A 28,000-nucleotide genomic window follows, 5' to 3' on the forward strand; every position below is an offset into this window, starting at 1 on the left:
AAAAAAAGAAGAAGTTTAGATTGAAAGCAAAAACTGAAAAATCCTGTAAATTTCATAAAAAACAGGCCTTTTTGCGGGATTAAGAAATTGGTTCACTTACAGCTTTCCCACAGCAATGGAAGTAAAAGAAGTGCCGTAAAAAAAACTGTGTTATTTCACCCTCTGATGCTTTATTAGGACAATACTGTTCTGCGGGAAGCAGAACAGTATATTTCTGTCAGAATGGTGTGAAAAAGGCAGGTAACAAAGGAGGAGAGACTGGTTGGTCAGGACTTCATCCTACCAGAGCTACGACGAACTTTGCAAACAGTGTTTGATTTCCACTGTAGATAGAACGTCACGAGTGTGTTTGGCTTCTGGATGAGTCAAAAAATTTAGATTAAATTTAGGGCGTAAGAGTATAAATGGATATAAGATTACAGTTGTGATTTTAGCACCCAAAAATAAATAGACATGTCACTCCTAAAATGACATGGTGGATAATAAATCTCCTGTTTAACTTCACACTCAGTTGCCTGTTTGATAAGTACACCTAGTTAAAACTAATGCAGTCTAATACAACAGTCCCACAATAAATTATCCTTCAGGAAGGTTATAATGTTCAGTTTGTGTTGAAACTGTTGTAGAGAGGTGTCGAATCAACTGTACGATCATTTTGGAGGCTGCAGTTTTTTGTTGTGTCTCTAATTAACATTTGGCAGCAAACAAGTATAAGAACTCCAGCAGGTCAATAAATCATTTACTGCTCACTTAAAGCTTTACAGATCGGTCAGAGGCCCTTTATAAGAAAAGGTTTGAAGTTGCCAAGTCGGGAAATAACCCTTTACAGTCCTCCACATTTATAGGAGTACTGATAAATGGATTACCAATATTTCAAAGTGCATTGTTACCAAACAGGATGGATAAACACCAGTCGTAGGGATGTTTCACAACCTGAAAAACCAAACCATGTTCTAAATAATGGCTGCTGATTAATCTATATAGCATTATGAAATCATTTACTTGTTATTACATGTGACTGTAACAAAGGCACATGTAAGTTTGTAAGTTATTACTTACAAACATTTATAAAGGCTGCCTCATTAGAAAGTAGTGGGGATTTTCTATCATTCTATCTGGTCTCAATCATAAAGACGGGGTCCAGGGAAACATAAGAACATATATAACACAGTTCAACAAACTACCACAAACTACAGCCTCCAAAATGACAAGAAACGAGAATCTCCACAATAGTTTCAACCTGATAAATTAACTGGCAGTTGAGCATATAAACTACATATTGTGAATACAAGATACTGCTGATAAGAATTTGAATTTGGTTTTTTATTTTAAGCCCCGTGCGCGGTTAGTTGTGCCCTACTCTCGCATTATTTCCGGCCGTAAAGCCCCATGTCCACCGGTGGCTGGAGCTCTCGGCTGTGGCAGCAGTGCCACCTCCTGCCGAGCTCAGCACGGAGCACATTAGCAGCCCGTCGTGCTGCAGCCGAGAGGATCACGCCTCATATTTACCGCACATGACCTGGGACCGGCGGACAGGTTCCGCGCAGAGCACCAACTAGCTGACACCCGGGATGCGACTCATTTGTTCCTGCCTCTTTTGCCCTCACGCCGGCCCCGCCGATCACAAACACAACAGCCTCGTCCGCTTGTACTCGAGACTGTTGTCGGCGATGAGGCACTTGGGGAGAAAGTGAGCCTCGCACACGCAATAATGTAGGGACGGCGGCTTCAACCGTCACTCCGCAGGAAAAGCATGTGTAACCATGAACTTCCCACGCACATGTACAGTTTTTCATCCACCGCTGCGGCGCAGAGGCGACCGCGGCAACTGCAGGAAAATAGCCAGTCGCTCGAATTAGAAACCGGAAAATGGGTTAAAAATCCGTTTCATCTCATGTTTTTATGCTGAACAATTCCTCGCCTGCAGCACCCAGAAGTGAACAGCAGGCGACCCGGAAGGTTTGAAGTCCGAGAGAGAGCAAGCAGAGAGAAGAGACAAACCTTTACCAAATAGGCTATTTCTGCACTCGCTGGTTCAGGTATGTTGCCTCTTTTTTTTTTTTTTTTTTTTTTTGCCCTCTCTCTCTCTCTCTCTCTCTCTCTCACACACACACACACACACACACAGCTCGCCTGTGTCGCCTCGCCACGGTTTCTATTTTAGTCAAGCAAAAGTTGCAATTAAAAAAAAAAAAAAAAAAGAAAAGAGAGAAAAAAAAAAAGAAAAAGCAACGTGCAGCGCGGCAATGATAAAGACTGATTTATTTTCCCTCTGTCGAGCGAAGAAAGGCTTCCGTTACGCCTCGGCGCTAACGTCGACATTTGGATTTATGGCTGAGGGGATGCGGAGCATTCAGCAAAGGCATGCTGAATGCTGTAGGAACTGTCAGGCTTTTTTTTCTCTCTCTCTCTCTCTCTCTGTCTCTCTCCCCCCCCTCGAGCCGGGCTATTCAAACCTGCAAATCAAAGTAAACAATCATTCGTTCGCTTAATGCAAATGTGCCACATCCAGACGCGTCTCGACGGCGTTTCGTCACATCTGGAGAATTAGCCGCTTCTAATATTCGGATCTGCAGAATATGGCGTCCAGTGCTTATAAAAATAAGACAGGGCTGCCATTTTTGTTTTCCTTTTGTCTGAAATTTTTTAATAAACTGTCTGAGAATGTGGGAGAGGCGGCGGACAGAGCGAGGCGCTGCGGAGGATCGTGTCTCTGTGGAGGAGATGTTCTCGTTTAAAGCCGCTCGGGTTGAGATTTGAGAGGTCAGCCCCGGTTTCTTTTGGCTTTTTAACGGGAGGGGGGGGGATAATTCAGCACAGCAGGCACAAAGGTGGATAAAGTTAACCCTAACTTTTGTTTTAAAGATGGAGCGGTGGTTCTTTCCAGAGGTGATCTCGCAGCAACGATCCCTTCTCTCTGATGCCGTTTTTTTCTTCTTCTTTTAAAGGTGAAATACTGAGGTTTAAAAATAGTTTTCGTGGCTGCATTGGAGGTGCTACCTGCACGCCCCTGTGGCAACACTTGACCCTGACTATCTACTAACCATCTGTAGGATTATTATAGCACCCAACAGGCCATATACAAATAGATCCGTCTACTTATGTAATAACAGTTATGCAGAATTAACAGCATGAAGCCTAGTTTGGCACTTTGTGATTCCCTTCATAGGGGTTTATAAATTGCAACTAATGGACTTAATGGTTAGTAAATGATTTACTGTTGCTTTATAGATACATTTTAAGTCACGAATGAGATCTTTTGGGTTTCCAGGACGAGGCTGATGTTCATCCTAGAAATAATCCAAATGCATACATGTTCAGGGGTTCCTCGCGTTGCAATAAACCATCAAATCTCCAGTTATAAATGTTAAGAAGCCAATTTTGGTGCGAGTAAGTTGTCAAGCAGTCTAACCAGAGAGTTCTCACAACTGGACAATGATGCACCTGAAATATTGGATGTACAAGTCCTTTCCCCAACCTGCTGGAAATGATTACAAGCCAAACAATTACTGGCTGGTGGAAAAGATTTCAGCTTTATTCAAACTCAGCCGCACTTACTTAAAAAAAATGAAAACTCCTCTGGCAAATAGTAATGCAGTTTAGACCCGACTATACATCTACCTGCAAAGATTAACCTGCTGATTGGAAGGACTCTGTAACACACCACCAAACAGTATCAATGTACGGCAATACACGGCTTCTGTAAATCACATAGAGTACCTAGGTGCCATAAAATGTTTTTCTCCGCGAAGTGTGTCATTTCGCAAAGTGACACAGAGATGTCCAGCAGCAGTCAAAGTCCCGAACCTGCTCCCCAGAGGCAGAAAGCCGCCAGGAAGTGAAATTGATCCCCATTGGCATCATTACAGAAATATTTTGTGTGGTTTACTGTACGCCTGTACCCCTGGACGTATCGTTTTTGTTTCTCTTGGCTCGCAGACGTGGACTGTGTTTGGCCTCTGCTAAGCCAAACAGACTTAGGAATGGTGAAGTGTGCCAAAGCACGCAATGCAAAATGTTTTAAAAAAGAACTTCATACGGGGCTGAAGAGAGAAGCTATGGAAAGAGAGGCCCTCAGATCACAACCTGAACAGCGAGCAGCTCTCTCCGCATTAAAAATGAGAGGGTCTGTCGATCTGGTCAAACGCAGTCTGTGGAAATCAACTGGGTTAAGCATTCTGCTTAATTGCAGCCTATGAAAGTCAGATATTCTCATTTAAAAGAGAGTCATCTCATTTTGCAGTTACAGCCACGGTTGTGGAAAAAAAAAAAAAAAAAGAAACCCGGCTGTGTCACTTACAAATTGGTGGTTTCTGTTATTCAATGTTCATTATATTTAGTTGGTTTACTGACCTCTCAGCTTTTGAGACTGGCTACATCATTCAGGTCTTGCTGTACTCTGAGGTGAGACCGTGCAGCGTTTCTCCTGTTTCCAACTAGACTCTACTTCACTCAACCAGCCAGGCCCCATGTGTCGAGGAGGAGACCAACAGCCACAGATTACGATCTGTGCCACATCGCTTTCAACGTTTCTGTTTTTCTCCGATAACCATTTGGGAGGGTTCCCCAGCTGGCTGTTGTAATCATGTTAGAGGCTGCCTGTCAGGCAGCATGTCCGTCATGCAGACATGTGTTTGGAAATCCTGAGAAAAAGCCGCCAGACTCCGCATCACTCACTCAAAGGTCGTCCTTTCACATGAAACATTTCTGGCTGACATCACTCACCGCGGCAACTCAGAAACATCCTCTCTGCTAAATGAGAAAGCTTGGCGAAAGTGTGAGGACACCAGGTCCCCACTTTGGGGAACGGAGGAGAACTAATACAGAATGTCTTTGAAATTACACCATCACAAGACTGGTTATCTCAAATTATCACATCAAACAGTCAGCTGCTGCTTGGGTGGAGAGCTACTGACACAAGTTTTCAACCCCTGTTTTCTACACTAACAATAGATCCACACATAAATCTACAGGAAACATTTTTTAGGAATATTTTACAAGAGTTTTTGTTTTTTTGTTATTTTACAATTATTTTCTGCTACACAAAGTTATACCTATTTTGATAATTGATCATTTTCCTCCAACCATTTTTTTCTCATAAATAACGACTTTGAACATAGGGAAAAAGAAAAGCAACCTACACAACCAGTGTTAAGGCATCACGGATAAACCTTGCTTCACTTTGAGGGTTGTATATACTCACTACATGTACGGGCAGGTGCTTTCACCGATGGACAGATGGAGAGGCTGAGTCGTGCTTTCATTTTGTTTATGACCCTTGTGTCTTCATTTCAGGATGGCTGAGCCTCGCTTTAATAATCCCTATTTTTGGCCTCCACCTCCTGCGATGCCTGGCCAGGTGAGTCATTCTGGCGTTCACACGTATTTCTGAACACATTAACGCAAAGCAGTGAAATCATTGCATTGTGTGTGTGTGTGTGTGTAAATGTTTATTGTATTTTTTGTTTTTTTTAATTAACGCAGTCTTCATAGGAATACTTTGCTCATCAGCACTTTGGCCGAGAGTTAGGTGAGAGGATCAAAAGCGCTCTCAAGTCTGTCCCAAAAATATGAAGCAACAGCCAGGAGCCGGTTAGCTTATCTTAGGACAAAGACTGGAAACAGAGGGGGAAAACTAGCCTGGCTCCATCCAAAGGTAGAAAAAAAATCTCCCTATCAGCACCTCTGAAGCTCACTAATTAACCCATTACATCTTGTTTGTTTAAACCGTACAAAAAACATAAAAAAGACAGTTTGCTGTTTTTCTTTCGAGGGTATATGTGCTGCGAGCAGTAACCTGTCTGATGACTGACCCCGGCCAAGAAATAGTCCCGCACGTCACCGCCTGTAACACTGTAACCTGTCGTTTTTACACTTTGGGTTGTGTACGAATCAAACAAGATATAAGATGTTACTTTGTGACCCTCAGAGGCGCTAGTAGTTAGATTTTTCTTACCTTCAGACAGAGCCAGGCGAACTGTTGCTGCCTGTCTCCAGTCTTTATGCTAATTTAGGCTAATTGCCCGCTGGCCACACATTTAGAACACTGATGTGAGAGTCGCAGTCCTCTCATCCAACTCTCTGCAAGAAAGCAAAGAGGAAGATTTCCTTTGATACAGTGGTTCCCAACCTGGGGGTTAAGAACCCCCCCGTGGGGGTCACCAGATAATTAAAGAGATATATTAAAACGATCAGGCACAGAAAATCGTCTTTTTTTTCATACAGTTCTCTCTTTTTTGGTTTTTTTTATTAGTGAGATACTGGATAGTACTTCTTCATTGAGATGAGTCAAATTAAATACAGGATGCTTTCACATCCTCTGGCCTTTAAAAATCTCTCACATAAGTTATAAACCTGATTCTTTCGAGTAGATATTGCTTCATTTGAAAGGCCTACAAACCAAAAAGGTTGCGAACCACTGGTGTAGTACTTGTCAGCTGTTGATCCTCAGAGGCGCCCAGGGAAGTTTTAGTTGTAATGTCACGTGTCAGCCGTTAGAGGGAACCATCGGGTCATAAACTGACACCGACTGAACTGATGATGGCTGTTCTCTTGTCACAAATGTTGTTTCCTGGCTGTCAGCTGGATAACCTAGTCTTGATCAATAAAATCAAGGAGCAGCTGATGGCGGAGAAGATCAGGCCGCCACATCTGCCCACTGCCTCAGCCCCTTCCCAACAGCCCTTACTGGCTCCCCCCAGTCAGGTAGAAAGTGGCCAGCATGGGATGTCCAAAGCCCAGCAGATGCAACTTCTCCACAGCCACAGCTCGTCTCAGCCTGATATCGCCCTGCACGCCCGCCCCGCCTCCAGCTCAGTCGCAGGTACTCTAACTCTGACCACTCACTTTTAACTGGTTTGCATGAAATCAAGGGGAGCTGGAGTTGTTATCTCAGCCGGGAGGTTTTTGGGTTGCCAACAATGACCAGTAGATGCTCTGTATGGATATTGCTGTACACAAGAAGGCTAATGTCTAATGTTAATAACACTGAACATCCGATTATCTCTGAATGTGAGATAATGCTTTTTTAATGGCCCTATAGAACACATCTGGTAAACAAAGAGATATCTAAGGGACTCTCTATACCCATGCTGAGATTTCATTTGCATAAGTCGTATCAACTGCTGCACATTTTTATTGTGTTATGTTTATTGTTTATACTGTGTTAATTGTCTTTATTGCTGAGATAAAGACAAAACTGTCTGAAAAAATCTTTTCTTACCCTGGTTACATGGTTTTTTACTGCAGCTATATTTTGTATCTTAATACCAACTGGAAGATGGAAAGTTTTTAAAACAAATATAATTTTTTTGGCGTCTTTATCAGGTCGTATTCTGGGGGATGTAAACTTGAATCTGGACGATAAGGCAGCTATAAAAGCCAGAGGTTTATGGGAAGATTGGCATCTGCGTCAACTCATAGATCATCCCTCCAGGACAAACCACGTCTCAGGTAACCACACGGCTCTCAGCGCGGTACTAGGCTACCTGTTGTTGTACAAAGAAAGAAACAAAGACTGTCGTCCTACTCAGGTTAGCAGGGTGCGGTCACCACTGTGTGTAATTTGCAATTGAAGCTTGCTGCAGACCTGGTTTAACTGAGGTTTAGGGTCATAAAGTTCAGTATAAGGACAGATTTATACAGCTCAGATCATTTTATTAATTTGTAACATTTCAAATCTTTTACCATGTATGTTCTTTTGAAGACAACACGGTAATCAAAGTGTCAAACTTTAAAAAAATATATAGTTACAACTTCATCCCTGAATCATTTCTAATGCCAGAAACATGGTTACTTATTATCTGAAAAACCAGTTGTTAATTAACGCACCACCACAAGTCCAGAGCCTGCAAGGAAAACACGTGGGCAGTTTGCCCATAATGTAAAAGTCACAGAAACAAATAATCGGCAGATGGCTGACAAATTAAAGGAAATACCAGAATAAATAGATAATTGAGTTTAAAGCTGTATAAGACCCCAAAACTCTCCAGTGCCATCGCGGCATCAATTGTTTTTTGTTGCTGCAATCTCTCGGTTATCATTAGAAATAAAGCCCTCACATTACAAGGTCATTTATCAGGAATGTGTGTTTGCGCATACTGTATTTAATTGGCTGGCAGAGGTCCTTGCCAGACGATGTCATGTTGAGTAAGGGTTCAACTGCTTTGCTGTACGATCCTGCGTTTTTTCTTTGTCCAAGCCTTCTTTGGCACTTCCACTACACCGACAGGATGGTCCCATTCAAATGACATTTTCAAGCTTTTTGCTGAAAAAAGCTGTTGTCGGTCTCAACACAGTCTTACCTCAGCAGCGGAGGATGAACTCAGTTTGGTTTGTGGCTCTGTGAACTCTGCTGCCTTTGCCCCTCTACTGAATTTACCTTCTGCATGTAATCATCGATAAGACAATACAGGTTTATCTTCCACATTACATTATATATATATATAATCCGTTGTAGTGTAAACTAATACTGTATATTTGACAGGTTAAGGACAGGAAACACGGGGGGTAATGTGCAATGACACAATGTACATTTCACTGAAATATTTAGAACAATATTTATTAATGGAAGCTCATTTTACACAGCAATCAGGCCCAGTTTAGCACCCAGCTGAGTTTTAAAACCCTGCAGCTTCCAGTTTAGCTGGACCTGGTCTAAACAGCTAAGCTAGTGAGATGCAGAGTGGCTTAGCAACAGCCTCTACATGTCTACTAAAGTATGTCTCTGTTGGTTAGCTGTTTGTCTCTGTTTGGCAAACATTGTTACAATGATTTCTGAGACTTTTGCCCATGACATACTCGTTGTTTTTGCAGTTTTTGGAGTTTGCAATTTGGGCAAAAAATGATTTGGTGTCTGCCTGTTAGTCGGATCATGTTGCTTTAAAAACCCGCACATCAAAGAACTGTTTGCCAGAGGTATTTTTTTCTGACAAATGCTGATAACAGTTCTTACAACCCTCATTTTAGTAGTATTTTTAATTATGTCATTCTACGGTTGAAGTCTTTCACTAAGTATGTATTTATTTATTTATTTAGTCTACTCCCTATACTGTATATATGCAGCCTGGTTGCAGATCTCTGAACTGTTGAGCAATTCAAATTGAATGAATTAATAAAGCAAGAGGGCAATTCAGTCCGATTGTCATGCAAATAAGTACTATATATACACACAGATAAAAACCCATATGTATATACTACATACATTATATGAGTGTTTTTGCATGGGAATTAACAGTATTTGAAGTTGGAAAATTCAGTTTTCCATCTATAGATTTGCATTTAAAAGCATCATTCTGGCATATGTTTCAAATCTGTCCAATCTACGGAGAATTTTGAAAGCAAGAGACTGTAAGTAATAAAACATTTAAAAAAAAAAAATCTTTTTAGGTGTAATCCAATCTGCTTACCTATCCAAAATTCAGTATATAGAAAAATACAATAAATAAAGATTAATATGATATTAATTTCTCCATGATGTCCCTTCAAGGTATGTTCTTTATTTTTCTACTCTCAGTATTTATATATATTTAATAGGAATTTCAAGTCTTTTATAAATATAATCCCTCGATAAGAACTAATTGCAGTCATGTCCTTCACTTGACTTTTGCACCCATCAGGTGTGGCGCTGGCATCCAGAACAGGCAACCTCAACACGTCAGAGATCATCACCCCCACCACGCCCACCTCCAGCAGCCACAGTCGGCTGGGCGGAGCTCCCACCCCTCACCTCATCTCAGGGTTAGCCAGCGGCCACGGGATGGAGCCTGGGAAAAACAGCGGGGGTTTCGTGGGACTCCTCGGGCCTCCTCCAAAGGAGGAACGAGGCCGTAGGAAGATCAAAGCAGAGAATGGGTCTTCGTTGTTGGTGGTGCCCTACCCGATCCTAGCCTCAGGCAACGACCAGTCCTGTGTTACCATCACTGCCAAAGAGGGAAAAACCTACAGGTGAGAAGGGATATTTCTCATGCAGCTGCTCTCACTCTGTAGTTTTACATTTTTTCTTGTATAATAGTGGTGCTAACCAGGCTTGTAAATGTACAGTCAACCAAAGTCAAGTTCTTCTGGCTCCTGGCTCACAGATGCTTTCAGATAATTAGGTGTTAGCAGGTTCCCATTCTCCGTCTGTACGCTTAAAAAATGTGGAAATACATTGATTGACAAAACCAGTGGTTAAATCTGCAGTATAGAATACAATAGGATAGAAAATAACTTAATGTCCATCAGACTGGAAAATCGTCTTTGGCTCACCAAAACATAAAAGCAGCCAAAAACATTTAACTTATAGAACAAGCCTGGTAACAGACCACCATTGGAGTACTGTGTAACTCAGTGCACTTGTGACAAATATAAATGACTTCCTCTTAAAAACCTCTCATTTGAGTTCAGAGTCTCAAATGGAAGAAATAAAGGCTGAGAACTTTTGGCCCGAATCTTTATGACTGTATCTCTCGTCCTCACAAGTCTACATGTCACTCAGCTTCATCTGGGGGTTTTCCAATTATTATAAAGTTGTGACTAAATATACCCACACACCCACACACCAGTGGCGAAAGAATTACGCACATCCTTTATTGTGTACAAGTAGTTACACATATTGCATTACAAATCATAGTCCTGCATTCAAACTGTTAGGGGAAGTAAGGTGAAGTTCGAGCATTGTCATTAATTATGCACTTTAATATCAACAGTGAGAGCTCTCATTATGCAGTATATTACAGTATTATGTTGTGTATTAATACGGTAATATCATTTTTTTGTATATAAAACGTTAATCTGCAGAGTAACTACTAACTATAACTATTAAGTAAATGTAGTGGAGTGAAAAACACAAGGTAACATAAAATAAGTGTTTTTAGAGGTATTTGTGCTTTACAGTTATAAGAGACACTTGAGTAAGTGTACATAACTACCTTCCTCCACTGACAGACACAGTGCAGCCAGAAAATATCATATAAGCATTTCACAAGTCTTCTGTTGTTTCAACACATTTAACCACAATTTCAACATTCTGAAAGTGACCAGAAGTGGCAAAATGAAGCTAACTTAACGCCGGGACAGTCAAAGAGTCAAATGTGTTTCATGAGCTCACTAATGATGCTGGAAGGACCAATCAGCAATTTAGCAACAAGAATGGGTAAAAATGTGTTCTGTGCATCCACTTGTCTCTCGGGGCATTGTTCTCAGGTCTGTCCTCTATCTGTGTCCCTGTTTTCTCGATGCAGGTGTAAAGTTTGTCCTCTGACTTTCCTATCCAAGTCAGACATGCAGATTCACTCTAAAACGCACACAGAGGCGAAGGCTCACAAGTGTCCTCACTGCACTAAGTCCTTTGCGAACGCGTCCTACCTGGCCCAGCACCTGCGCATACACCTGGGCGTGAAACCTTACCGCTGTTCCTACTGTGAGAAATGTTTTCGACAGCTCTCCCACCTGCAGCAGCACACAAGGTTGGACGTTTGAATCAACTCTGTCATTAAGTATATTCTGTTTTGCCGCAGAAAAACCCACTTTAATAAAAAGTTACATAGAGTGGTTCACCAATCAGCATAAAAATATTGAGCTGTGGTGGAATTCGATTGTAGCAAAGCTGGTGCATGTAAATTACTTCAAGTAATTTGTGCTTCAAGTAACAGATAAAAAAAATTTTAGTAGGCCTTTTAGTAATTTTTTTCTTTCTTAATTTGTATTACATAACTTATCTGCAGTGTCCATCAGTTATAAAGGGTAAAACAATTTGTTCAGTCATGTGCAAATGTAGTTGGTTTCCTTGAATTCCTCATTTGCACAGTCAAATTACTTAATTCTATCTCTCATGCTGAAGAACCCGTTCTCGCGAATTACAGAAAAAGAAAAACCTTTCTCCCTTATTTTTTCTCTTTCCTCTACTAGTATCTGCTGCAGCCAGAGAAGTAGTTTTGGTTTTATGTAATAATCCACAGGCCTCACCAAGAACAGTTATCTGAGAAACCACAGAAGCCTATGAAATCTGCTGTCCTATCTGTGAATTATCCAAACAACAGGGACACTGATTCTGCAAAAGGTTTAACACTAAACATAAGAGCTGTACTTTTTTGTAAAAATAATATTGAAACCACATTTTCTTTTACTGTGTAAGACCAAGTGTTTTTTGGGAAGACATGTTTGATTACGGGCTAAAACATCTCGCATTGCATCATTTAACAGAGACAATGTGTCTTTAGTGTCTGTACTATGAGCAGTAGAATTGACTATATATTAAAGAACTTAGTATTATCTGGGGAAATCTTTATTCATGAAGCCACATTTTCGAAAGCAATGCCTTTATTTGCAGTTTTTGAAGGAAAAGTAGTGACCTTTACTTCATTAAAACATCGGCAAGTATATTCTTTTGGGAAGCTAATAATAATACTTCATGAATTGGATATAGGTTATGTGTTGTGTCATGCAAGGTTTAAAGGATAAGTTCGCAGTTTTTCGGGTCGGTCTTTATACAATATTCAGGAGTCCAAATGAACACTGAAAAAGGTTTTTGTCGCTATAATCATCCTGTACATCCTTGCCATTATAAATCCCTTTCTAAAGAGCTTTCAGTGTAAGTGATCAGGAACAAAGCCAGAGTCCTCACATTAAGTGGATATCTTCCAAAGTTAGAGCCTTTCTATTGTAAAATTCCCTCTTTGAGCTGAAGTGGAAGAGTAGTCACAAAAAGAGGAAATATTCTACTCAAAAGACTTTGGAAGATTCTCACTTGATTTGACAAAGTCAGACTCCTGACAGTCCACCTCAGCTTCAGATGACCTTGGAGGAAGACTATAGGTTTCATTTTGCCGTCTGACTGCTGTTTTAAAAAACAGCAGTCTTGAAAAAATGTGAACCTATCTTTTAAATAAAAAAAATAAAGAAAAAGATAATGGTACTAGCACGAAAAACAAAATGGCTGAAATGTCAGAAGGTATATCTCAAAACTTGGGCAAATAAAATCAAAATCATCTGCTCAGTAGCTCTAGAAGTAAAATAGCATTGACTTTTTGTGAAGGAAGGAACTGATGCTTCAGGTTGTTGTGTCCAGTCCGGTCAGTTAGAGAGGAGCACACACAGTGTTTAAATGTAGAGGTGCCCTAGTTTACGCTTTGCTGGCTTTAGTTGCTATGTGCACATGTCACTGTGTAAAGAACAGAAAAATTCCACCTTAAAAAAGTTTTAAACATGTTAGACTGGAAACAAACCTCCACCATGTTTAGTCAACAAAACTGTCAATGTAAAGGGTGATGTGAGTAATGTATTTTTGGTTGTTCTGAGAATTTTGTGCAGGAAAATAATTTTGGTAGTTCTTGTCACTTGTGTAGTTGTAATCATATTACTTCATTTGTATTTCTAAACATTGCAAGTCTTTTTCGGCTTCTTGTCTGAACTGCTAATGTTTGTGTCATTTTCCTGTTTCAGAATCCACACAGGCGACCGGCCGTATAAATGCTCCCACACAGGATGTGAAAAAGCTTTTACCCAGCTATCTAATCTGCAGGTAAACATTAACTGCTTTTCTCCTCCAGCTGTTTTACAACCTCTGTCCTCCAGGTGACTCAGTTTGTGTTTGTCTTATTGTTCTCGCTTAAGTCTCACCAGAGGCAGCACAACAAAGACAAACCCTTCAAATGTTCCAACTGTTACCGTGCCTATTCAGACTCTGCCTCGCTGCAGATCCACCTTTCTGCACACGCCATCAAAAACGCCAAGGCCTACTGCTGCAGCATGTGCGGCAGGGCGTACACCTCGGTAAGTCGAAAATCCAAACTGAGTTAAATTTTAAAATCTGGATTTACTGCAGCAGTGATGTCTAACTGTGTTGTTTTTCTCTGTTTTTTTAATTGTTTTTCAAATTTATTTATTTATTTCCAGGAGACGTACCTTATGAAGCACCTGGCTAAGCACACAGTGGTGGAACATGTGGTGTCCCATCACTCCCCTCAGCACAGGACAGAGTCACCCACCCTCCCTATACGGATCTCCCTCATCTGAACTCCTCACCCGTTTCCTTTGCTTCTCATAAGAGACGTTTCCTGTGATATTTTTAGCGTTCTTCTGATGGACTTTGAACTCATAAATGGGTTCTAATAATGTGCCAGATTGTACTTGTATCTTGTGAAGAGGTGCTCTTTTAATGAGTATATCCTCATTTCCTTTCATGCTGACCAGACAGTATTATCGGGGACGTCCAAAGATGATTTCTCAGCACTTTCAGGCCTGGAAATGACGGGCCTAACATTTCTTTTTCTATGTGAGAGAAAAAAGGTATTGCTCTAGGCAGCTACATGGAAGATCTTTTAAAATTTTATTACGTTATAACAGATTACCTTGTCTTTTTTATATGGTCCTTTACTTTCTTTACTCAAGTCTTTGCAAAAGAAATATATTTGCATCAGAAATAGTCTTCCTTTAGCCGGGTGGCCAACTGAACATTAAGGTGAATGCTTGTATGATGCGTATTCATGTATATTGTGCCACGTCTTATGTCAGTGTTTGCAAAGTTACACCAATCATGTGGTCATAATGCACACATAAATAATGTGTTAACATTTTTATTCAAGTAATTTTTTTTTTTTTTAATTTAGATATATATTCTGCAATGCTCAAGGCAAACGTGAGTAAAATGTTCTAAATGATAAGCATCGTTATAAGGTGTTCCATAAAAAATACACTAAAAAAAATGAATTGAAATTGATGCAACTAATGTGAGAGATTCTAATTTCAAAAAAGTGCTATGGGAGTGAATCAAAAATATGTATAACACACAATACATAATTTCTGTGCCAAATTCAACACAATGAATGATGCAGTTAAGGAACTTTTTTGTCCACTTTGTTTTCAATTGGGTGTGCAAATTAATAAATGTAGTCATAAGACTGAAATGTTACACCACCATTCTGCTGCTGCCACACAGAAATATGTGTTTGTTTCCTGAAAAACATTAACAATGAGGTTCCTACATTGGGTTTTCAGCTATAATGTGTAATGGAAGCATCAACCCTATTTGAATATTCATTTTCTATTGTTTTATGAATAAACACTTTTCCATTTTATATGCATTTAAGCCTTAACTTTGGTATAACTTTAGGATCCACTTAGTTGTTTTATCACTTTACATTTGCCTTTTATGTCATAGCATGATACACACTGTAAATAAACAATATTAACTGTCAGCCTGTTTTATAATAAATAATTCTATAATTACAGGTATTGATGCAAGTCTTTTTTTTTCAGTTTTCCTGGCTGCACATCAACTTGTCAAAGCTTCCAAAAAAATAATCTTGGCAAACGTTTTAACATGCGACGACTTTCATGCTTTAAGAGTAAGAAACTCGTCCTCAAAAAAATGCAGTCTCTCCTGAGGAAATCACATTTTAAGCTAAAAGACCTTCCTTTGCAGCGTTATTAATATTGATGAATAAAATGTCACACAGTTCCTCCGCAGACACCTTTTCATGGTGCCAGAGGTGTCAGGTTTTCTCTTTTCACCCTACACAAAAGTACACAGTTAACCAGGAAAATGTGTCAAGAATACACACAACATGTTTTCATGAGTAATGCAAACAGTAACCTTGTTTTTTTACAAAAAAAACACAAGGTACTTTTATGTTGAGCTTTAATAATTTCCTAAGATTTTTAAAAATGTACTGGCTCTATTTTTATAATAATGAATCAAATGGCAATCTTAAAACGATGTGACAACATAAAAGGTCACTCATAATGATGAACCCGCAGAGAATTATCAACTGAATCTGCAGCTCCCCTCAGCTTTACAGAATATTATAGAAAGTTTCAGTTCATTACTTTGTTGTCCAGCCCTAACGTGTCATGCAGATGCAGCAGGCAGTTGTTTTCTGCAAAAACATTCTTTAAAAAACCCACTGTACCCTAACTGCAGAGCACCAAACAGCAGACAGACATAGAAAGAGGTGAGCTAGTGGAACATTTAGCAGCTAAAGAGCAAGATATTTGCTTCAGGAGTTGGTAGAGACCAAAACCAGAGCTAAAAGGAGAGTCAATAATGGACAACACGCTACTCCAAATGAATTATAATGTTGCCCTAAACCTGTTGGATGTGCACATAAGCAACTACTTGCTAACAAGTTCACCATATCAACTTAAAAGGTGATGATGTTGCGTTCACATGTCATCTCTGGGTCAGGGGTATGAGGCTCGGGACATTGAAGTGTGCTTGCTACTCAAAGCCTTCTTGGAGATGTTTGTGGAGGAATCTGACCATAGGCTGCTTCCAGGTGTCGCACAAATCACTCCACTGCTGAGGCTTACACCAAGTGAACTTGGGATTAGTCCAGTCAGGCGGGTCCAGAACGAGCTCTTGCCTGTGTATGGAGAATCTGAGCTTCTTGGGGAAACCAGTGTAATAGGCCCTGTTGGAGATTGTGCAATGTTGGCACGCACCAGAGACCTTCGGTAAGGTTTTGAGGGCCTCACCCTCTGGTTGTTGGAACCTTGCAATCGATAACTGCTTTTGTCTGGCTCATTTAGTAGCTGGAATGGCATAGGCAGAACCACTTCTCCTTCCATCATCTGGACTCCCAGGACAAATCTGGGATAGATCATACAGCATGATTATCCTTCTCAGGTTGGTTCAGGTACCCTAAGCCCTGTCGTGCTTCTTAAGTGTCCTCATCATGCCCCAGGTGCAAGGCAATCGCTGGTGCATTGAAGAAGGCCAGGGCAAAAATAACTGACTCTATCCATATGTCATGAGCACAATTCAGGGACACTCTGATGGCTGTTTTTATATTACTGCTGATGATTCATTTCTGGTCCCAGCACCATTGTCCCAGCTGCTGTGCAGGGTTTCTTTTGCCCCGAAGCTGATGTCGGTTACCAAAATAGCAGCCTCTGCGTGGTCTCGAATGTGTCAGCTCCCCATAAGTTCATTGGAGAATTGTGCTGCTGATTATTCTTGTCTGTTCTTATCCTGGCCTGGGTTTAGAATGGGCTATGGGTGTTTAAGCAGCTCCCATGTACTAGTCATTAATGTCACTGGGCTCGAATCTCAGACTTACTTGTTTATCAATTATTTATTATTAGTATACTAATAATAATTTGTGCATTTGCTTCTTCTGAGCTGCTTTCTTTGGCTCCTTCTGCCCAAACCCCTCGAGCCTTCCAGCTTCTTAGGAATACAGCCTGAGCTCATGCAGACAGAATTCTCTGTTTCTTTTGTTGATATTGGCCGACTGCTCCCACAGTCATCCCTCTCTTGGGGCCAGTAAACAATGCCCTCCCTTGATTGTTGGATAGTTCAATCTAGTGGTTTCCAACCTAGGGGGTGGGCCTTTTCAAATGGTCAACAGATAAATCTGAGAGGCTGTGAGATGATTCATGGAGCAGGAAAAAAGAAAAACAAAGTTCTGCTACACAAATTTATATTCATTTTTTTGGACCTTTCTCTAATCTTTGCTAGTTTGTGAAATTTTGGATGATTTGACCTCTTCTGCCTCAAACAATTATTTAAATTAAACCATCTGAGAAGTTATCAGGGGAAATCTCTTTTAGGTGGAACTGCTAACAACTAACTGACGTCTGAAATGTGACTAGAAACCCCAACTAAACACTGCTTTTTTGTCTCAAGCTGAAAAGGTTGGGAACCACGTGTTTAATATTTAACAATGAATTGCACTGTATAAACTTGTTAAATATGTTTTTATGAGAGATCTTAATCTGAAAAAGTTAACTCTAGCTCTTAAATAAATGTAGTGGAGATAAAAGTAGAAAAATCTCTCTCTGAAATGCAGTTGTAGGTCTAAATATAAAATAGAAGAATACAGAAATACACAAACTAAAGTAATTGTACTTAGTTACTTTCCACCACTGTGGGCATCTCACTGGAGAAGTGTATCTGGCCACCCGAGCAATGAAAATCAAAAATTTACTCAGGTTTAAGCTGCTGTTTGTTCTACAAAGTCATAAACAAACTTTGCGTTTTTTTTCTTGACCACACATCCGCCAATTTACTTCTTCACTCTTTCTTAGGACCTGAGTTATCGCTATAAGTGTGTGAGACAAAACAGAGATGTGTCATCTTAAATAAGATAGGAGAATTTCAGTCAGCACAGCTATATAGTTTCTGCAAACCTGCATGTTGGAACAGGCCTCAGCAGGTTTTGTCAACTGGTCAGAGCTAGTTCACGTGGATAGGCTGACCCTCTTCCAACTGACAGTGACACTGCCATCTCTATGTAGCTACAATCAAAACAATTACAGGACAAGGAGCAAAAACGATTGTGCCGCGCCGCACCTGCCGCTTGAAAACACACTGAGGCTGTTAAAAGTCAAATAAACCAAGGTTTAAATTAACTATCTGTGTACACCAAAACCAGACCTAAATCGCAGCACATTTGCCTCTGTGTTTCCTTTCAAATCAGTCTGTCAAATAGGCCTATAGAGTATTAGCTCACAAAACTGATTTACACATAGACCGGGGCTGCAGCAGGTTTTAGTTAAACCTCACAAATAGCGACCCCTAAAAGAGTTCAGGTGATTTCTAAACTAATGACAGAGGAAACAGCAGCTGGTTCAGACTAGGCCAGAGGGGCAGTTTAAATTACATTTTCTGAGGGCACAGCAGTGGCGCTTATGTGATCTTGACCCAGAAAACACCTAATCCTAACCTTAAACTAGGGGCTAAACTAATGACAGAGCAACAAGCCCCTGTTTTTGTGTTGTGTTGGTGTGTTTTTATCATTATTATTAGCAGTAGTAGTAGTAGTAACGTGTGTAGTAGCTTCACTTTGTAAGCTCTGTGCCTTTAGCTGTCGTTTTCATCCACTGACTGGTTCCCATCGCAGGGGGAAATGCAGATACGTGACAGTTCGTAGGCCTGCGCACTGGTGTGCTTCTGTCTTTTACAGGTACATATTTACACTCATCTAACACCTGGGGCTGTTCTGGCTTTGTCAGTCATCCGTCGTGCGTGCGCACTGCCGGGCTAGTGCGTAAAATCATTTTCATTTCTTTTTCTCTTGGAGCCATTTGTGACTGAAGTTGACCCAGCAGCTACTCTTACTTTTCTTTTTCCTTTCCCCCCCTAAGTCTTGTTGCGGCGTTTTGTTTCTTTTTCCTGGCACTGCTGCGTTTGCGTCGGGTAGCCCTTTATTAAGTTAGAGCGGATTCTAAACGGTCACAGGGACTTTCTGCGAGGGAACGCCCCCCAAAAAGACGAACAAAAAAACAAAACAAGAAACAAGTGACAGCAGCAGCGAGTAGTGTGATGATAACAGTCACTGGCATACGTGTGGCGCAGGCACACCAAAACACCCATCAGCGGCCAGCTGAAGCAAATAGTGGGAACCATGCGCGTTTTACCAGGAAACTTGAAACACAGAGGGAAGAGCCACTCCCTTCGCACCGAGGTTTCCTTAAGAGGGGGCCGGACGATTCCTCGGCGTCTCAACGCAGACAATCACTGTATGCACCTTACACAAAATCCAGGTTAATTTATTGACCTGCGATTATTTCTGGACGAGTCACGGATTTATCCTGTTGACAGCGACTCACAGGTAGGTCATCAACACATTTATTTTAGATGGCAGGGGTTTTTTTTTTGTTTGTTTGTTTGTTTGTTTGTTTTTTGTTTTTGGCTGTACACAGTTTGTTTAATGGACAATATCTTTTCGCGTCACTTAATGCTGAACGTGTGTGATTTCACGGGCTGTTCAAGCAAACGCTGCGAGGAATTCATGAGGCGATTCGGTCAAAAGAGAACGAGAAGGTCATTGACGCAACATGTGCGACTCACCGGAGACGCGCAGTTTAACAGGCATTTTTATCGAGTCACCTCGTGTTAACACAGGGTCACGTCTCGTGTGTTAAACCTGATCCGTCTGCTCACGCCGCCAGAGATTCACTATAGAGCTTAAACATATTAACATCAGCCTACGTGCGACACCACCAGCAATAACCCCCCCCCCAAAAAAAAGGAAAACAAAAGAAAACATTTTTAAAAAGAAGGTTTTATTCTTCAAGTTTACCAACATTCAAGATACAAGATGTGAGATACAAGAGATAAGCACAACACATGTTGCATGCAAGTTTTCTAATTTTGCATCTATGGCCTGTTTGATATGATTAATGATTAAATGATGCAAATCTACTATGCAAAAGACAAACGTGAAGTGTAGTGAAGAAGCATTAATATCGCATGTTATTCAGTGGATTCAGAAAGTCATCAGACCCCTTCACTTTTTTTTCACATTTTGTTGTGTTGCAGCCTGATGCTAAAATTGTTTAAATTCAATTTTTTTTTTCCCCTCATCAATCTGCGCTCAACACCCCATAATGAAAAGCAAAAACGGAATTTTTGAGATGTTTCTACAGTTTCTCCCATGGCCACAGAGGAGAATCTCTGAATCTCAGCCCAGCCAAACTGAGCTATCAGGGGAGAAGGGCCTTAGTAGGAGAGGTGAACAAGAACCCGATGGTCATTCTGGCTGAGATCCAGAGATCTGCTCTGTGGCCATGGGAGAAACTGTAGAAACATCTCAAAAATAATCCAGAGAAATGGGAGGCACCCGAGCTAAATTTAAATTGTCATACTAAAGAGTCTGAATACTTACGTCAATGTGATATTTCAGTTTGTCCTTTTTGTTTAAAAAAAAATTCAAAACTTTCTAAAATTCTGTTTTTGCTTCGTCATTATGGGATATTGCTTGTAGATTGATGAGGGGGGGAAAAATTGTTTTTGAGAAAAGGCACACAGATTACATTCTTAAACCTAGTGCTGCGTCTTGCACATAAACACTTCCTGTTACAGACCTAACTGTCAAAACACCGGAGGTTTGCATCAAATACTTGGTCATATTTCTACTCTTGCAGATTCATTCTTTGATCATTTGATTCTTTGATTTTTGCTTTCACACATTTCTCACAACAGTTTCACTGTGCAAAACTGGGTGAGTTTGAGTGATATTCAGAACTCTATGTCACATACTCAGAATTAAGAATACAGAAACCACGTATTAGCACAGATCACTGTATGACTGTAAAATGTTTGTGCATGCATTTCTTCTTTTAACATCATTACCCTCATGAGCAGTATTGCAAATCTTGATTTGAATTAGTTACTGTTTGACAGCTTCATTAAAATTCAGTGATGAACATAAACAATGTTGTGATGCTCTGATAAACTTACTGCGCAATGTATTAAATAATTTGAGCATAATTTGTGTTACGTGTTTTTGCAAAGTGTGTTAGGTGTTTTGTAGAAAAACATGTTTAATTTAGGGGGGAAAAAAGTGTAATTTTGGTATCAAAGTTACTGCATCAAAAATATCTAATAATGACAAGGATAGCCTATCCCTAATTACACGTGTGTGAATCTGAACTGGTGAGCTTGTATACAGAATGATTTTGAACAGTTGTAACACACGCACCCTCTTTTTCTCAGTTCGCATTTTATCAGTGACTCTACGGCTGCCTTCACTCTATTTGGCAAGGGTCCAGTCTACTGCAGTTGGACGCCTGCGTTTTTCAAGAATGGGGTATCTTACTGCTTTTAAAAACAAATTTATGATCTACACTATTGACAGCTTTACATGCCCAGAAGCATTTGGTCTTGCATAACTTTCTGAATGAAGATTGTGTGTTTACTGTTTAATCTGACTGCCTTGACCGTGTTTCTGCAGATTTGTTCAGAAGATGAAGAATGTCTCGAGATGTGTGCTTTGCTTCCCTATTTTGCTGTGTGTTCTGTACTTCACTTCTCCATCTTTGAGGCGAGTACCAAAACAAACCTGTATTTAAGTTTAGGAGACACTTCAGTTTATTAGGTACACCAAGCCAAAAACTTAATGCAGTCTAATACACAGTCCTGTCATAAATCCTGCCTTCATGACTGTTATAATGTTCAGATTGTGTTGAAACTGTTTCAGAGAGGTGCTGATTCACGTGTATGGTCATTTTGGAGGCTGCAGTTTGTGGTGCTGTTGACATATATTACCTAATACTGACATGCCCTCCCACTCCATTTATATCAACAAGGCTAAATAACCAACACCTCTCTGTATAGTGCACCCCAGTTCAACAGCACCTTTTTTGAAGATAAGTTTCATTAAAGGACTGCATTAACAGACTGCATTAGTTTTGGCTTGATCTACCTAATGAACTGGCAACTGAGTGTAGATCCATTAATAACCCTAATTACAAATATTTCATTATTATAATTTGTTTGTATTTTTTGTTTTGTTTTGTTTTTGTTTTTTACTAGAATTTTAGTAGGCCTCCTACCCATGGACAGATGCCCTTTGGAAAGTGGAAGGATGCTGACTCTGGACAACAGTGTGGATGCAAGTCTTAACCTCCGGTAAGACCTGTTTTTTTTTTTTTTTTTAAGATTTTCTGTTTAGGCTGCATACAATCAGAAGATACGGGTGCCACTGTTAACTCATTGGTTCAACCATGAGTACCAAGAATTTCTTCTTTTGCTTTCAAGTCTCTGACACTTCCAGTTTGATTTTAGATTGGTTTTTTTTCCATCACCTACATAGAAGTATTGGTTTGACATTTTGAGAAGCTGCTGTTTGATCGAGCCAGTCAAGTCGAAACGACAGCAAAACAAACCACAAAACTTGTAGCCTGGGGTATTTCCTTCCTTTTGATGAAGTCAAACCCGAAAGCTGACGCCTGCAGCATAAAGCGGCTCCATTTTAACCGGGATCACCGCGGTGCCCTATGGGCCGGGGCTAACCTGCTCCGGGGCAAGTCAACTTCCAGAGGATCGGGTCAACACCTGTCAACAGCCCGACCGCTGACCAATCAGATCAGTGGGGAAAAAAAAACTGAGTCGTCATTCCTACAGGATCCCGACAGGGACAAACGAGGTTACGATGAAGTGACAAATAATAAAGAGAAATGGCTATTTTGATAAACCAGTCGAATCGCTTTGCTGTTGCAGGCTTTCCGTGTGTCCACTCTGTTTTGTAAAGCAGCGGACCCGAGGAGAGTGAAGGCTGGAGAATCTCGTACAGTAGCGTCAGGAAAACCATATCACCAGAGGTCAGGTTTGCCTGGTGGGGTTTAGCTGGTTTCATTTAGCGCACGCTAGCCACCGCAATCTGGACGTACCGTTAGTAGTTAACGTTATTTCCATGGCGCCTGACGTTGGGGCTCTGGGAATACGCTACTCGTTTAACATTAACGTTACCATTTTTGTCGACGATTAGGACGTAAGTTGAGCTGCCAAATGAGGGCTAACGTTGGCTCCTGCGAGCTGCGTTTTCCTTGCTTCAGAGATAATAGATTTAGTAGAGTTTAAACGATTGGTGCATTTAATTTATCTATCGATCGACAGAAAAATAATCAGCAACTATTTTGATAATGGACTCATTATTTTTAAGGAATTTATTCGGCAAAAATGCCAAACATTTTCTAGTTTGTTTTGTTTTTCTATCGATTATTCTGTAAGAAACTGGATATTTTTAAGTTTCGCGTTGTTGCTTAAGAAAACAAGCAAGTTGACTAAACCTTGAAAACAATCGGGTTAATTGTTACTGAAAACAGTTGTCAGTGTCAATCTTAAAAGATAGATTTGCATGTGGCTGATGCAGTGTGCTGGAAAACACAATCTGAAGAAATATATTGATTGTCACAGTTTCTTAACAATAATAATAATCTTTTATTTGTAGAGAACTTTTCAAAAACCCACGTTACGAAGTGCTTCTCATAGGGCAGAAAATTAAAACAGACACAAGATAAAATCCTTAGACTTTAAAACTACATTATGCCAGCTCAGTGTAAGATTATACAAGAGAAATTTTAAAATAAAAGAGGAAAAAAAATCAAAGAAAATAAAAAACTCCCGTAAAGTTAGGAACAGCTCTCTGTTACGTGTTTTTTTGACTTAGCCAAAAATTTCATGCTTGGGGGGCAGGTCATCCAGGGCCTCGAGGCCCTGACTCTCAATCATCTAATCCCCCCCCCAATCTTTCAGCTGGACCTCTGGAACAAATAAAAAAAAAAAAACCTCTGCCCGAGGATCTCAAACTATGTACCGGCTCCCACTGTACTAAGAGCACAGAAATACAGCAAGGAGCGAGGCCATGAGGAGCCTTAAAATTCATCAGTAAGATACTTAAATCAATTCTATGACATACTGGGAGCCAGTGTAAAGAGGCTAAATGTTGAGAGAAATGAAACCTTCGTAAATATTAGACCATCTTAAGAAGTGTAGAGTGAAATGTACGTCATAGTACACTGAAGGCTGAGAATGCGCATGCTTTATTCCAGACAAGGATTACAGATGGCTTCACACATAAGCAAATTCTAAATGGAGAAAAAGCAAAAAGAGGAAACCAGACAAGGAAATGATCTTGTGTTACATTAATATTGTCAAAATGCTGCAACCACTTCTGTCATGTTGAAAGATTAAACACTCATTACAAACACATGCAACAGCAGTGCCCTAGACCTGGTACAAAAGCGTACACTTTTTCTCTCTAAGCATAATAAACAGGTAATCTCACCTTGGCTTTGGGTGATAAAACAAACACATTCAGCGCTCTACTGGGGGCTCGGTGACCATGATAAATCTTGTTACTTTGCCACGGTAAATTATGGAAAATATACCGAGGACAGTCTTGAGTTCACTTTTTCAGCATGGACTGCACTTTGGATCACTGTTCACTGCTTTGACACAAAATGCATTCAGTGACCATTCATGAATAGTTTTCTCACCACCAAAGCTCAGTGTGCCTCATTTCATTCTTACGTGGACAGAGTTGATTTAGCACTACTATATACAGTAAATATATTTGTAGCTATCCTATACATGTATGTATTATGAATATATACGTGTTTGTTTTGTATTGAATTGTTGGAATTACTAATATTGCACAATCAGTGTAGTAAAGCCCTGTCATTCTAGTTGTTGTAATGCAAAAGTAAGTAAATAAATATATAAATCAAGACATACATCGAAAGAGACTTCAAAGACAATAGCAAAACGTATTGTAATGCTCCCCGTTGTTAGGTCCCTGTGTTCCAGGTTACTTGTTACATTACTATGGTGAATTATGGAAAATATAGAGCACAGTTTCATCTTACGGGAGAAATGGGGCATTTTTACCATTGATTAAGGGCATTTCGGAGCTGTTCACATAGTCAGCCAGCAGTCATAAAGAGAACTTTATGAGAGACAAAGTTTTCTTGTCGGGAGACAAGTGTTGTCCCTGTTGTGGTATAAGAGCTGATCCTGAGATTTGCCGGAAGTGCTTTGGTTGCAGTAGCTGCTGTGCTGAGGTGCATGTTTTGTAAAGAGTTTTGAGGTAGTGAATTCAGTGTAGAGAAATGTGTATAGCCATCTGAAAAAACTGTAAAAGTCAAATGAGAGAATCGGCAATCCCACAGAAATTACCTTCTTGTGGAAACACGTTTTTGAAATCCCTCTGTTATTTGTTATCATGACAGTGCCAAAGACAAAGAAGCACGTGACCTATTTACTACCGATTCTTCAAAAGACAGCACAACCACTATAAAATTCTTGGAAGTCATTTGCTGAGTCTGATAGCAGTGGTTCAAACGCGGTCTTCATCTGTTTCAGGTCCAGACATGACGTGCAAACGTGCACATATTGGAAAGCTCCCATCATCTGGGAGGGGATGTTTGACCATGATCTTTATGACCAGATGCACAAAAAGGAAGGATCCTCTGTGGCGCTAACTGTATTTGCTGTAGGCAGGTTTGTTTTCACATCAGTACTGTGACTGTTTTTGCTAAACTGTTGTCACACCTGACACCCCCTACAATCTGCTCTACCAACTACCATTTTATTTAGCGCATTTACTGCAACCGTGGTAACTGTAAGGATAATCAAATAAAGCCTGAAACTGCTGTTGTCTCCTTCCATCAAAGGTACCTTGATGCCTACCTCCATACCTTCCTGACCTCATCAGAGCAACACTTTATGTTGGGTTTGCCTGTGACATATTATGTATTTACAAACATGCCAGAAATGGTGCCAGACATCAAGCTTGGTCCTCAGCGAAGCCTCAAGGTGATCAAAGTGGAGAGGCACTCCAGGTGGCAGGACATCTCTATGATGCGAATGAAGACTATATCCAGTGTCATAGAGTCGGATATTCGCCATCACTGCACGCACGTCTTCTGCTTCGATGTGGATCAGGTGTTTACTGGGAGATTTGGCTCAGAGGCTCTGGGTGATTCTGTGGCTCTGCTGCACGCCTACTACTACCGCCTTCCAAAGAGGCTGTATACCTATGACCACAACCCAAACTCCAAAGCGTACATGGAGACTGGGGACTTCTACTACCACGCTGCTGTCTTTGGAGGCTCGTGGAAGAGTGTAAAAGCGTTGACCGAGGCCTGCTACCAGAGCATCATGGAGGATAAACGGAATAACGTGGAGGCTTTGTGGCATGATGAGAGTCATCTAAACAAGTACCTGTGGCTTCACAAACCAAGCAGGGTGCTCTCCCCTGAGTACTGCTGGGACAACAGTATCAGCTACAAGAGCGACATACAAGTCTCCCGACTAGTGTGGGCACCAAAACAATATGATAAACTACGCACAAACTAGAGTGTTTGGATTATTAAAATGCAAATTCATGCACATTAACAGGGTGAAAACTTATCCGACAAACCTTTTTCTATCAGCTCTTCATACTTTGTGGCTCTGCTGCTCTTTGGACGAATTTGCACAGCTGCAGGTGTCGGATTGACAAGCTGTCATTGGCTGCCTGCCCTTTTTTTTTAGGGCTCAGGTAAATCTATGCAAATGTGGCCTTTGCTTCACTTTAAGTGTATATGCAGCATGTATGTAATTAAACACAAAATTTGCATAGCTAAACATATTTAAATGTGTTTGAAAATTATCAAGTGTTATCAAAGCAATGTAGTTTTTTGCTCTTTGCCTTATTTTTATATCTAAAGATAAATTATTTTTAGAATGTAACAATGATAAAGTTTAGTTGCGACCAGAATCTAGTATGGGATATTTTGGTGATCTGTTCATTTGTATTTTGTAAAAATGTGTTTTTGCTGCGTTTCATCAGTGATTCTGTATTTATTTTTGAAATGTCTGACTACCTGTATCAGTTGATTCAAGTTAGATTTAAGTCTGTGTCGGTATCAGATTTTTCTGATTACTTCTGACTCTTCATTTCATAACTGTAGTCAAGACACTGGCTTCTTTTAATTCTCAAAGATGCAGAGTTTTATACCGTTGTATGCGTTTGTTTGTGAAGATGATGGTTTGGAAGGCGTTTTTCAATTTGTAATTCAGTTCTAAACAGCACTTGCTCACTCAGGAGATCTTAAAATCAATTTCTGATGTTGACAATGCTGATCATTTTGACTGCAAATGCGACATTTTCTAGCTGTAACCTTACTTTTTAAGCTGTTGTACGGTTGCTATTCTCTTAAGCTGCATTTGTGGCAGGTTGAGACACGTTTGCAACCGCACGGACTGCTTTTCTGCTAAGGAGAGTACCTGTTCGTTTTTCTCAACATACACTTTGAAATGTCTGCCCATCATTGTTGTTGAAGTCAGGTGACCCTGCAGCAGTGGGTGTGCCCTCATCAAAAGGCATTGCTGAAAGTTTCTTTTGCTTTGTGCAACAAGTTTCAACTTGCCCTGGTTGCACTTCAGAGAATCTGTTTAATTAACAATAATCATAATAATGAAGTCGCTTTTGTTGTGGAGTGACAGTATTGCAAACATGTAAGAATATATCTAAGATCTACTTTTTTTCAATTCTTGTACATTTTTAAAATATTGAGTATGCATGATATTTTGAAATGCAGATAAAGTGTGAAACTATCACTGACAAGTAGCTGTAACATGCAGATTGTGAGAACTGTTGCTAAATTGTCACAAATCTGGGGAGGTCCAGGTTGAGAGATTGTTGTGCAGAGAGTAAACTTAACGATTCAACTGAAAATGAACTTTGCAGAGCAAAAGGAAATTCGTCTGTTATTTAATTTAATTTAATTTAATTTATTTAATTTAATT

At 40.2% G+C, this 28,000-nt stretch overlaps 2 protein-coding genes across 5 annotated transcripts; both read left to right on the forward strand.

The window, feature by feature from the left end:
* Window positions 1–1,383: 1,383 nt before the first annotated feature.
* On the forward strand, window positions 1,384–15,163 carry znf362a (zinc finger protein 362a). 4 transcript variants are annotated; one of them, XM_040116350.1, is made up of 10 exons: window positions 2,561–2,763; window positions 2,866–2,948; window positions 5,296–5,359; window positions 6,583–6,823; window positions 7,327–7,452; window positions 9,618–9,945; window positions 11,223–11,447; window positions 13,423–13,501; window positions 13,594–13,752; window positions 13,876–15,163. In XM_040116350.1, exons 3-10 carry the CDS (start codon window positions 5,297–5,299, stop codon window positions 13,993–13,995), a joined length of 1,341 nt encoding a protein of 446 aa, XP_039972284.1. In that variant the 5' UTR covers window positions 2,561–2,763; window positions 2,866–2,948; window position 5,296; the 3' UTR covers window positions 13,996–15,163. The 4 variants fall into 4 exon arrangements, with proteins under 4 accessions (XP_039972283.1, XP_039972285.1, XP_039972284.1 ...); XM_040116349.1 differs by lacking the exons at window positions 2,561–2,763; window positions 2,866–2,948 and adding an exon at window positions 1,384–2,039; XM_040116351.1 differs by lacking the exons at window positions 2,561–2,763; window positions 2,866–2,948 and adding an exon at window positions 1,384–2,039 and having other exon boundaries at window positions 6,616–6,823.
* A 3,740-nt stretch (window positions 15,164–18,903) lies between these two features.
* On the forward strand, window positions 18,904–27,953 carry LOC120807446 (alpha-1,3-galactosyltransferase 2-like). The gene is made up of 6 exons (XM_040159499.1): window positions 18,904–19,535; window positions 21,422–21,515; window positions 21,660–21,749; window positions 22,241–22,336; window positions 25,571–25,708; window positions 25,882–27,953. Exons 2-6 carry the CDS (start codon window positions 21,511–21,513, stop codon window positions 26,564–26,566), a joined length of 1,014 nt encoding a protein of 337 aa, XP_040015433.1. The 5' UTR covers window positions 18,904–19,535; window positions 21,422–21,510; the 3' UTR covers window positions 26,567–27,953.
* Window positions 27,954–28,000: the final 47 nt, after the last annotated feature.

The sequence above is a fragment of the Xiphias gladius genome, chromosome 21, assembly GCF_016859285.1.
Source record: "Xiphias gladius isolate SHS-SW01 ecotype Sanya breed wild chromosome 21, ASM1685928v1, whole genome shotgun sequence".
Taxonomy (NCBI): Eukaryota; Metazoa; Chordata; class Actinopteri; order Istiophoriformes; family Xiphiidae; genus Xiphias; species Xiphias gladius.